General features: G+C 22.7%; 4 protein-coding genes across 4 annotated transcripts; 2 read left to right on the top strand and 2 right to left on the bottom strand. All coding sequences in view use genetic code 6, as the record gives it.

Annotated features, from left to right (window-relative positions):
* Positions 1–1,199: 1,199 nt before the first annotated feature.
* Positions 1,200–1,637, top strand: TTHERM_000652548 (transmembrane protein, putative; the record flags this gene model as incomplete). The annotated part of the gene is made up of 1 exon (XM_012797202.1): positions 1,200–1,637. One exon carries the CDS (start codon positions 1,200–1,202, stop codon positions 1,635–1,637), a length of 438 nt encoding a protein of 145 aa, XP_012652656.1.
* Positions 1,638–5,152: 3,515 nt separating this feature from the next.
* On the top strand, positions 5,153–10,650 carry TTHERM_00652570 (transmembrane protein, putative; the record flags this gene model as incomplete). Its single annotated transcript, XM_001013908.2, has 2 exons — positions 5,153–6,900; positions 7,209–10,650. The coding sequence occupies 2 exons, from the start codon at positions 5,153–5,155 to the stop codon at positions 10,648–10,650; spliced, it is 5,190 nt and encodes a 1,729-aa protein (XP_001013908.2).
* A 388-nt stretch (positions 10,651–11,038) lies between these two features.
* On the bottom strand, positions 11,039–11,506 carry TTHERM_00652580 (transmembrane protein, putative; the record flags this gene model as incomplete). Its single annotated transcript, XM_001013909.1, has 1 exon — positions 11,039–11,506. One exon carries the CDS (start codon positions 11,504–11,506, stop codon positions 11,039–11,041), a length of 468 nt encoding a protein of 155 aa, XP_001013909.1.
* A 659-nt stretch (positions 11,507–12,165) lies between these two features.
* On the bottom strand, positions 12,166–12,630 carry TTHERM_00652590 (transmembrane protein, putative; the record flags this gene model as incomplete). The annotated part of the gene is made up of 1 exon (XM_001013910.3): positions 12,166–12,630. One exon carries the CDS (start codon positions 12,628–12,630, stop codon positions 12,166–12,168), a length of 465 nt encoding a protein of 154 aa, XP_001013910.1.
* Positions 12,631–13,019: the final 389 nt, after the last annotated feature.

The raw sequence follows: 13,019 nt of genomic DNA, 5'->3' as shown, positions 1-13,019 counted from the left end.
CGAAGCTAATATTCCGGGGACAACTTTATTTTATTAAAGCAGAGAAACGCTAGGTTTACAAATAGTAGACTTCAAAAACATAAGTAATCCTATTGTTTTAAGGACAAATATTACTCTTGGATTACAAAATGTGAAATTTGAATAAATAATTTTTAACAAAGAAGGTACATTAGGTTTTATAGCTAATATTATTTAATTAATTATTATTAGTATTGAAGATTTTCTTAACCCGTAAGTGATATCAACTTTTGAGACATCGATTTTCCTAGGAGGAGATTAAAGCTTATACAAATTTTCGATTTCAAATGACGAAAAAACTCTTTTGCTGTTCCCTGAATTATATGGAATACTATTTGCGGACATATAAGATCCAAAAAATCCTAAATTTCTCTTTAAAATGTATTTAGGATAAATTTACTTCTTACAGTAAATAAAATATTTTATCAATTTATTAATTTTTACTAAATTAATTATCTTTCTATAACTTAGGATTAGTTTATTAAATAATAAAATTTTTTTTATTTTTAAATAATTAGCTTTTAATTCAAAAAATCTATATTTCATCTTATTTTTATCAAAAACAAACATTTTTATCCATTATATCAAGCTTAAAAATTAAAAAAAATTAATTTTGCTTTCTAATTTTAGTAGCTAAGATGAAAAAGAAATAAAAACTAAGTTTATTTTGACATTAATTTGAAAATTGATAGAAATAATAATTTTAACTAACTAATTAATATTTGTTTTAAAGAATTGAAAATTAATTAAAAAGTTTGTAAAGTGAATTAATAAAATTATAATTTATAAAAGAGATAGTTAAACTGAATTTTAAGCAAAAAGAAATATATTTTATATTTTAATCATTAATAAGGGTATCTAAAATTTAGTTCAAAAAAATATTTAATTAATTTTTTAGAAAAAATTTTAATATTGCCTATTCCAAAAAAAATTAAAAAATCTGAATTCTCCTCAGAAAATAAAATTAATATATAAAAAAATAAATTAAGCTTTTATTTTGCAAATATTATTAATTTTTTAATTATTTGTTTTTTAAAGATAAACTATAGATAATTAATATCTTATATGTGGAGTCTCTTTTTAAGGTGTTTTTGTGTATAAATTTAACCCTGACCGTTCATTGACTTTTGTTTCTTCTGTTCTACTCAAGGGAGTGATTTACTTTTAATGGCTCATATATAATGACAACTATTTAATAGTAACAACAGCAGAAATAGGTTCAGTTCTATTAGTAAATCTTGTTGATAAAACCAACCCTATTGTTACATAGATTATCAATTTTGCATAAAATGACCCTGTGTACTGGATAACCCCATCATAAGACTAATCTTTTGTTTTTGCCTCTGCTTAATAAGCGCTTTACTAATTTTTTATCCAAAGCCCTATTATCTTTCATTCTCAAATCTACAAATTAATACCAATAGCTAATTCAAACTAGGTTTCTAGATAATTACTATAAACAAATTAGACTTTTTAAGTAGGCGAATAAATTGAAATATATCTTGTAAACATTTACCAATCAAGAAATTTATATATTAGCAAAGCTCTATATTACATAAATTATGTTATTAATGAATTACCCAGTTGGATGTCTTTTTCTCCTTCTAGTTAAGTTTTGACAATCTAAGTTGCTAAAGAGTCTTTGATAGCAGATAAAAATGGGATGTATACTAAAAAATCCTTATAACAGGTTATATTGCTTAGCTATTAATAATTAGATGATAATGCTTTTTAAAATTAAATATTGGGAATAACTGCATAAGACTCTATCAAAATAAAGTAAATATGCATGAACGTGGGATACCTTGATAAGTCTGGGTTTGTTTCTCCTTCATATTCTCCTTAAAATGTGTTTAGCTTAGGTGTAGATTATTAATCTTTTTAATTTCTATAAAAGTGGAACAATACAGATTATCAACTTAATTAAGTTTTAAATTTTATCTAATTTAAGTTGAATCAAAATATTATTAATTATGTCATCTAATTTTATACTAAGCCATCTTTAGAAGTTAATTTTAATAGCACAACAAATCCGATTACATCAAATTAAGATTAATTAACAGTCACAATATCAATCTCTAACGGATTATTTGTTTCTAAATTATATCCTGGTATACTTATTTTGATAAATTCAGAGTAAAACATTATATAGCTCTAGGGTACAGTAAAAAGCGTAAACTCTGTTCTACACTAAAAAATAAGTTTATCTTTCAACTAAACTGTTGTGCTTAATTCTACGATTATTTAAGTAACTGTTGAAGATAATAGTAATTATAAATATATTACTAGTTTAAACCTTTAAGATGCAAAATTCATTTCATTTTAATCACCTGTTAAAGTAAAGACAAGTTTATAAACCGATTTCAATGAGCAATATGAAAATGGAGAAATTGCTGTTTAAACACCTTTTAATTATAAAATGAGTGACTAAGTTTTTGAATGTTTCGACTCTCCTATCTTGATATTTGTAGCAAAAGTCAAAAAAGCAAATGGTGAGTATTAAGACATATCAAGTGGATATTGGCTCAGCTTTTCATCAAATGAGAAAACATTTTTAGGAACCCCTTCCCTCAATTAATTTAATTCTGAATATACAATTTAAGTTTAAGCAACAGATGGTTATACTACTGTTTAAGATGAATTTAAAATCAAAGTTAACATATTACCATTTTATGTGATATTTTAAGTGTTAGTACAAGTTGCTGGTCCCCTTTTAGGAATTTTTGGAATATGGAAGTATAGAACTGTATTTTACAACATAATATTTAAGTATCAAATGATATATACTAAAGAAATAGCATATGTTTCAGAGCGTTTTGAAAAAAATATCATTATCACAGATAATTAACTAGAAATAGCTAAAATAATTTGGAGATATGTTAGAAATTCACTGAAGTAGAAGTATGTTTAATAGTAAATAGAATACTTAATTACAAAATAAAATAATAAAACATAAATATATTAAAAAAGTCCTATTGTATCTTAAAGAGATTTCAGTTTGTCATTTAGTGAAAATTAAAAATCAATTTATTCATAATAATAGAATTAATAAATAAAACATTTAAGTGATATTGAAATAGAATAATAAAATGACTAAAGAGCTAAAGCTAAATAAAATATCATGAACCAAAAAAGTTTATTTTCTCATAGAGTATCTTTTTCTAATATTGATTAGTAAATGCCTTTAGAAAATATTAAGATGCTAAGCCATTTTAAATAAAATATAGAATTGGATTCTAGATTCAATAGCAATAGTGAGATTATTGTAAGGAATATTTAAAAAAAACTAACTAAAAATGTATCAAAAGTATACAAATTAAGTAGTAAAATATAAAGTTATGAAGAATCAAAAAATAATTTATTAGATGATCATGGAAAAATAATTGAATAAACTATTTTTGATTTGGTAATGAAGAATTTAGAAAAAATTTATAAAGAAAATAAATAGATCTCAGATAAAATTATTTAATAACTAAAAAATAATTAATCTAGGATTTATATTATGATAAAGAGCCTAGCTGTAGAATATTTTGTTGAATGCTCACCTATTTGTAAGAATATAATACTCATGTTGAAGTAAAAAGCCATTCAAAAGTATAAGAAAATAGATTGGTATAAAGCCTTTGTGATTTGCGAAGCTTAGGCTATTTCAGAAAATACATTTCCTATTTATAAGATAAATTAAGAAACTTTTTAATAAGCCTTTGAAGACATTGTGCTTCAAATATCTGATTAACTGTAAATTAAGAAAGAAATAAATGATAAATCAGACATTTAGAATTTGAATTAAAAAAATATCAACTCTGATTTTACAAATTTATTTTTAATTAAACCATTAATCCAAGATTATTTATATTCCCTTTCTTTAGGTATTTCTTTTAAAGATAATAAAAGGTTTTAAGTTTCTTAAGGAGAATGCATGCACTGTAGCCCATTACAAATTCGCTCAATCAAGTGTTTTGAAACAAATAAAGTGTTCGATTGCTGTGTTAAAGCTCAGAATTTTTTTGAAATAAATCAAGTCGAAAAAGGTTTATCTGAAAATTAAATATTACCTGAATGGATGCAGATTGATTTCTAAAAATCTCATATTACAATTAAAGGTACTCCAGACTAATAAAGTGTTGGTTTATCTAGAATTAAAATATTTGATTCAAAAGGATATCTTCAGAGGTAATTTGATATTTAAATTATAGATAAGAGAAATTTAAATGAAATATTGAGTCTAGTTTAGCATCAAAAATCATATAATTAGTTAAAAAATAGCTTAAATGCTTCATAAAATGAGAGAAAATAGCAAGATAATGAATATTCAGCTAATATATTCCTTAAATAAAAATAAAATAGCGACGAAATTTTAGATGATTAAATTGAAGAAATTTGCTTTTAGAAAGTCAAATCTTAAAAGTTTTAAATTTTTACCAAAGATAATCATAAAGATACAAACTTATAGCAAAACTAAAACCTAAATATAACATTATGAAAATTAAAATTATTTTATTTACATATATGTTGTAATTTATTATTTTTATCATTTTATTAAATATCTGGAACAATTTATTAAATAATTTATTTACAGTAAAGTCTCTATTATTATATACTTGATTCCACTATTATTAACAATAAAAATCAATGTTTTTTTAAGTGATACATACAATTCTAAAAATATATAAATCTAAAATAAAAATGTTATTATCCTTATTAGATTTATTCGTTTAATTTATAAAAAGTATTTTTATTTAAATATTTTACTAATTATGAAATAAAGTATTTTGATAAAAACACATTTTGAAAATTAATTTATGTTGATATTATATATAAAATATAATAGTAATTCATAACATTTTAATAATATAAAACTAAAAATAATTTATTTTTTTTCGTTAAATTAAATTAAAGCCCAAGTTTTAATTGGTAACAAACAACAATATTAATCATTTTTAAAACAACTAATACAAATTTGTGTAAATAAGACAATTATTATTCCTAAATTAAATTAAAAATAGAAAAATTATCATTTTTTGTGTTAAGTTCTACAAACTCTTAATAAATAAGCTTAAAAAAAGAAGCATTTTTACTAAATACTAAAAAATCTAAAATTAAATAAATCGTTTTTCATTTCATGAATTAATTAATGAAGATAGCTTGCTTTAGTTTTTTATTTTCATTCATATTTTGCTATGATAAGAGGCTTTATGACTCCAATCTTCCTATTTTTGAGCCTTTTCCAACTGCGGTAATTGATCGTGATGAATTATGTAGCAATGGATCAACATATAATATTGCCCTTTTTACTTCTAATTCTAGAAATATGATTGCACTGAATTTATAATAATGCGGATTTGCAATATATGATATTACTGATCCTCAAAACAACTTACAGCTTTTAAAACATTTTCAGTTTGATTCTATTAAAGATTAGGTAATTTCTTTAAGCATTACAAACTCAGATAAATTACTTTGGGTTAGCTATGCTACAGGTATCCTTGAAGTATACGATATTTCTTAACCAATTTTACCTCTTATGATCTCAACTAATATCACATACAATGGTAACTTAGATAACGTAAATCAAGTTATATAATTAAAAGATCTCAATTTTATATTTTTAGTATGTTTTAACAACTTCAAACTTATTACTTGGTAGAATAATGATATTCAAATTACTAAAACAATTGACCTTGCTGATTGGTATATAGATAACCTTAAATTAGCTTTAAATTAAAATCTATTAATTGCTTAAGGGTCTCTTTCTCTACATTTCTATTAACAGTCTTTTGATGATTTGTAAAAAGGTAATCTTTATTTTATATGCACTTACACTCCCTCAGCTGCTTATTCCCTAAGTGCATTTGAAGTAATTTAAGAAAGCATTCTAGTCATTCAAATTGATTTATATTAATATATAATGATTGATATAAGAAATTATATTTCTTCTTTTGATGGAAGCTCCTGCGATACCAATAAAATAACCTACCTTGATAGCTATCCTTCGAATCCTTTAGGTGGAAGTTTTGCACTTTCTATGGACCAAAAATATTTATACACTTAGTAGAGTTCACTTGGAGTGCTCATCTTTGATGTTAGTTAAAAAAAGCTTGAAATTTTTCAGACTATATCGACTGGAGGAACTAGTATGGATATTTAGTTAAGTAGCGATGGTCATTATTTGTATTATTCGAATTGGTTTAAAACTCAAATATTTCAACTCACAAATCCAAATTTAAATTTAGATGTACCGAATTTACTTTTAAACTAATATTAGTTAACTAGCTATAACTTTTTTAAAGGACCAGGAGGTAGCTTTGATAATTAAATTATTTATTAAGAACCTCAAAATGTTTTGTATATGGCTCGTAAGGATCAAGGAAGTGCAATATTTTAGTATGAAGGTGATAGTATATTAAATTTAGTCTCTTAATTAGATAATGGATTGTCTGAAACTTCAGTTTCATATCAAGTAAATATCCCAGGCACAACAATATTTTATTAAAGCAGAGAAATATTAGGTTTACAAATAGTAGACTTTAAAAACATAAGTAATCCTGTTGTATTAAAAACAAATATTACACTTGGATTACAAAATATAAAATTTGAATAGATTATTTTTAAAAATGATGGTAAAATAGGTTTTATAGCTAATGTTGTTTAATTGATAGTAATAAGCATCGAAGATGTGCTTAATCCTAAAGTAATAAAAACTTTAGAAACATCAATATATCTAGGAGGAGATTCAAGTTTGTACAAATTCTCTATTTCAAACGACCAAAAAACTCTCTTGCTTTTCCCTGAGTTTTATGGGATAGTTTTTGCAGACATTGAAGATCCTAAAAATCCAAAATTCCTCTTTAAAATATATCTTGGATAAATCTACTTCTTACAGTAATCAAAATTCTTTTAAAATTATTATCAAATCTAAATAAAATATTATCTTCTAAACCAAAAAATATCTTAAAAAATAAACTAAAAAAATAAACAAACTAAGTAAAAATCTAATTTATCTGTTTTAATTTTTATATATTAATAAAACCCTTTCAAACAATTTAATATTTATTTTAAAGTTTTTTCATCCATACTTAAAATTAATTAGCAACAATTAATTTTATAGCCTCAATTATTTATTTTGAGCAAACTGTTTCAAAATTTTTAAGATATTTTAAAATTCAAGATAAAATAATTATTTTTCAAAGATAAACTATAGATAGCAAATACTTAATTTGTGGAGTTTCTTTTTAAGGAGTTTTTATCTACTTAATTAATTCAGATCGTTCTTTGACTTTAGTTTCTACTGTGCTTATTTAAGGAGTTGTTTACTTTTAATGGTTGATTTATAATGATAATTATTTGATTGTAACTACAGCTGAAATAGATTCAATTCTATTAGTAAATATTATTGATAAAACTAATCCTATTATTACTTAAATTATCTATTTTCCAGAAAATGATCCTATTTATTGGCTGCTTACCTCTTAGGATTAGTCCTTCATTTTTGCTTCAGCGTAATATGCTCTTTACTAATTGTTTATTTAAAGCCCAATAATTTTTCATTCTCAAATTTATAAGTTAATACCTATTGCTAATTCTAATTAGTATTCTAGAAAACGCATTTAATCAAATTAGGTCTTTCAAGTTGGTGATTAAATAGAAATTTACCTTGTAGATATTTATTAATCAACAAATTTATATATTAACAAAGCGCTGTATTACATTAATTTTGTTGTAAATGATTTACCTAGTTGGATTTAGTACTCTCCTTCCAGCTAAGTGCTAAGAATTTAAGTTGCTAAAGAGTCTTTGATTGCTGATTCTAATGGGAAATATACTCAAAAATCCTTACAATAAGTTATACTGCTGAGCTACTAAAAGCTTAGCGATGATATTTTTGAAAATAAAATATTAGGAATTAACTAAGACGATTCTATCAAACTAAAGTAAGTATGCATGAATGTAGGATACATTGACAAATCTGGATTTGTTGCTCCTTCATATTCACCTAATAATGTTTTCAACTTAGGTTTAGATTCTTAATCTTACTAATATCTGTAAAAATGGAATTAAACAGAAAGCTAACTCTAATCTATTCTAGAATTTATTTAATTCAAACTGAATCAAAATATCATAAACTATGTTATCCAATTTTACACTGAACCATCTCTTAAAGTTAACTTTACTAATTCCAAAAATCCTATTTAGTCAAATTAGGATTATTTATCAGTAACTCTTCAAATATTTAATGGGAAATTTGTTTCCAAACTTTATCCAGGAATACTTGTGTTAATAAATTCTGAGCAAGATACGATTTAGCTTCAAGGTACTGTGAAAAATATAAATCTAGCATTATATTAAAAGATAAGTTTATTTTTCAATTAAACTTCATTACTTAATTCTACAAAAATTTAAATAACTATTGATGACTTCATTAATTATAAGTATATTGATAGCTTAAAGCTTCTAAATGCAAGTTTTATCTCATTTCAATCTCCAGTAGTAATAAATACAAATCTATAAAGTGACTTTAATCAATAATATGAAAAGGGAGAAATTGCTGTTCAAACTCCTTTTAGTTACAAAGTAAGTGATAAAATATTTAAGTGCTTGGACTCTCCATAATTATTTTATTCTGCAAAAATGAAAATGGAAGATAATTCATTTAAAGATATTTCAAGTGGATATTGGCTCAGTTTTTCTTCAACTGATAGAACATTTTTCGGCACTGCTCAGCTCAGCTAATTTAATTCAGAATATACTATAGTTATTTCTGCCACTGATGGCTATACATCTGCCTAAGATGAATTTAAAATAAAAGTTAATATAATTCCATTCTTTGTAGTGTTTTAAATCATAGTTTAAATTGTTGGCCCTCTTTTAGGAGTTTTCGGAATTTGGAAATATAGGACTGTATTTTATAATATTATATTTAAGTTTTAGATTATTTATACAAACGAGATTGCATATGTTTCAGAATATTATGAAAAGAATATAATAATTACTGATAACTAGTTAAAAATAGCAAGAATACTTTGGAAATATGCTAAAAATTCACTAAAAAAAAAGTGGATCTAATAGTAAATTGACAGTTTAATTATGAAGTAGAATATTATCAATTAAGAATATACAAAACTTAATGTTATATCTCAAAGAGAGTTCAATTATACAGGAAACGAGTAATTGAAATCTGCTAATCTTTCAGCAATACCATCTTAATTATAACATTATAATGAAAATGAAAATTATTCATTCTAGGAAAATAAATCCTAAGCTTAACATAAAAGATTCAGCTAACGAGGTTTATATACCAAAAGATTGTCTATTTCTCATGAACAAACCAATAAGCCATAAGAGAATATCTATAAATAAAGCAACTTTAAATAAAATAGAGACTTAGATTCTGATTATAAAAATAATAGTATGATTGTTTTAGAAAATATTAAAAAAAGAGTAGTTGCAAGTGTGTCAAAAATAGTTGAATAATCAAGTAAATCACAAATCTATTCTGAAATAAAAAATTAATTGTTTGAGAGCAATGGAAAAATAGCTGAAAATATTATTTTTGATCTAATTTTTAAAAACGAATAAAAAATTTGTAAAGAAAATTAAATCATTTCAAAAGATGTTTTTGATTAACTCCTTAACAATAAATCTAGACTTTTCATAATGATAAAGAGCCTTGCAGTAGAGCATTTTATTGAATGTTCACCTATCTGTAAAAATATAGCTCTTATGCTCAAATAAAAAGCACTTGAAACATATAAAGAAATTGATTGGTACAAATAATATGTAATATCAGAGCCCCAATAAATATTGGATGATTAATTTCCTATTTAACGAATAAACTATACAACTTATTAATAAGCATTTGAAGATATTGTAAATGAGATGTCTAATAATAAAAAGGAAAATATTGAAAGAAAAAATGATAATCTTTAACCAAAAATGTAAAATGATCTAGAAAAATATCATCATAATTACTTTAAGAATTTATTATTATACTAACCAATTATTGAAGAATATCTGTACTCAGTTTCTTTAGGTATTTCAGATAAAAGCAAAATTTTATTTTAAGTGTCATAAGGAGATTGCTTACATTGTAGCCCTTAACATGTCCGTTCAATAAAATGTTTTGAAACTAACAAGGTATTAGATTGTTGTGTAAAAGCTCAAAATTTTTTAGAAATTAACTAGGTTGAAAAGGGTCTATCTGATAACTAAAGATTGCCTGAATGGATGCAAGTTAATTTCTAAAAATCCCATATTACAATCAAAGGCACTCCAGATCAAAAAAGTGTTGGCTTATCTAGAATAAAAATATTTGATTCTAAAGGGTATCTGTTAAGGCAATTTGATATTGAAATACTAGATTAAAGAAATCAAAATGAAATAATTTTTCTTTAAAAATCTTAAGATTAGAATAATTAATTAAAAAATAGCTTTAGTACATGCTAAAGAGAGATAAATTAGAGTGAAAATGAAAGCCCTGGTTTATTTAAATAACAAAAGAATAACATGAATGATATTTTCGATGAGTAACTTGATAAGTGCTTTTAAAAAATCAAGTCTTAAAAGTTTTAAACTCTTTAAAAAAATTCAAACTTGATCTTATAAAAATGCAGTGATAATTTTGAAACAATTTGATGTATCAAAACCAATCAAATTTATTTAATTTTTAAATAATTTTGATTTAAATAATTATATTTATTGAGTAAATAAACGAAAAAAATTAATAAAATTTATTTAATTTTTTGGTTAAATTTATTTTTTTAAACGGAATACAGAACAAGTTATATTTTTTAAATTTATGTTTTATCAAATTTATTTTACAGAAATAATAAAATTTTTTATTCATAAAATAACTTTTAAATAAAATTTGAAATTTTAATTTTATCTAATTGGGATGTATTTTTAAAAGAGAAATAAAATTTATAATAAGTTATTTCATATTTATTATTCAAATACATTTTTATTATGTAATTTATATTTATTTATTTATTTTTGTTTTATGATGTGGAATATTTATGATTTTTCAATTTTTAATATCAAATTTAGTATAAGGGGGATAGGCATAAATATCTAAACCACTGCATATGAGGTATATTGGGGCATAAAAGTTTTTGAAGAAACATTCATTATTATTAGCTATTCTTCTTGCTGTTTCATTAGCATAGCAAGAGAAGAATAAGTTATCTTAATTGATGTAGAATTGTGTTGTAGATTATTTTTACAAGTTATCTAAATCAATACAAGCTTAAGGAGGTTTTGAGTTCAAAGGCGTTATGTAATCAGTAAATTCATTTGACGTTAACATGAATCCTTCTGAAGTAGCACATTAAATTTCAGTAATTTATGGAACCTTGCTAAAACAAAGAACAAATTATTCAAAGGTTATTGGAGAAATGTTTAATAAATCTTTCGCAGACTTCTTTTGGAAAATTAAAAAAGTTGTTAAGCTTATTAGAGTAAATATAGAAACTAACAATAATCCTTTATTCATATCTTTTGATATTTTTATCAAATCAAATTTAATTGTAAAATAATTGTTTATAATCAAAGTAGGATTTTTTTACTTTCTTTTTATAAGTAATTAAATAAATTATTTTTACAAATCTTTTTATATTTTCATTCTTAAATAATATATTGAGAAGATCTAAATAATTTATTTTATCCATGATATTCTAATCAGAATACTAGAAATATTTTGATATATTCTTTTATTATTATTTTGAAAGTAGCTTAATAATTTTCAAAAGGAAATGTATTTTTTATTTATCAAAAACCAAATAAGGTTTTTTTGTTATCCATAAATTTCCAAATAATTATTTTGAAAAAAATCAAAAATAAGCTTTTCTTATTTTTAAATTAACAAAAAATAATAAATTTATTTTAATAAAAAAAATATTTTAGGTGAAAATATTCAATTTGATTAAAAAATTAATAAATTTATATATTCTTATTTAAAATGAGGATAATTAATTTTGTTCTATTATTGATATGATTTAACTATTACAAAAGGTAATGATTATATATATCATATTTTATGCATTAAATATAATGATTTCTTATATAATTAATGGTTTATATATTCCTAATTGCTCAATAAAGGTTGTATTATTTTATTTCAACAAATAATGCACTTTTCAGGTGTTAAATCTATCAATTTTTAATATCGTATTTTGTGTATGGAGGATAGGCATAGATATTAAAACCACCACATAATAGATATGTAGGGGCATAAAAATGCTTGAAAAAGCACTCTTCGCTATTGGCTATCTCTCTTACATTCTCAGTTATAAAACAGTTTAAGAAATAATTATTTTGGTTAATAAAATCTTCAATAGATATTTCTTATTAAGTGTAATTGTAATAATCTGAACATGCTTAGGGAACATTAGGATAGTCTGGAGTGGTAGCATTGAAGAATTTTTCTGTGGCATTTCTGAAGCTTTCAGTAGCTGCGCAAGGTAATTCAGAGATATCTGGAATTTCATCAGTGCATTCTTAGAACTAGTCAAAAGTTACAGGTACTAAATTCTAGAGATTATTCTTCTGATTAAGAATGAAGAAAAGTTGAATTCCTATCAAAGATAAAATAGGAAGAATTAAGATTAGTTTGTTCATATCTTTATTTATTATTACAAATTTCTAATTTATTTGTTATATTTAATTTATGGTTCTAAATTATTTATGATTTTAGTAAATAAATGAAAAATATTGATTGGAATAAAATTGATTGATACAAACAAATCAGGTGGTATTTTACAATATATTGAAAACACTAATTAAATTTAAAATTTATAAAGTGAACAAAGTTAATTTATTTCAAATATTTTTATATCAAACAAAATTAAACATTCGAAAAAATAATTTTTTATTTTAATTTTTATATTTTTTTTTAATTAAAAGATTTTTATTTAAAAAAAAAATAATTAATTCTATTACTTTCAAAAAAAAAAATTTTTTATTAACTATTTTAAAAGTTTTCTAAATTTTTTCAACATTTTACATAC

Source organism: Tetrahymena thermophila (genome assembly GCF_000189635.1).
Source record: "Tetrahymena thermophila SB210 genomic scaffold scf_8254667, whole genome shotgun sequence".
Taxonomy (NCBI): domain Eukaryota; phylum Ciliophora; class Oligohymenophorea; order Hymenostomatida; family Tetrahymenidae; genus Tetrahymena; species Tetrahymena thermophila.
Note: the sequence above shows the minus strand (reverse complement) of the source record. Positions and strands in the feature narration are given on the sequence as shown.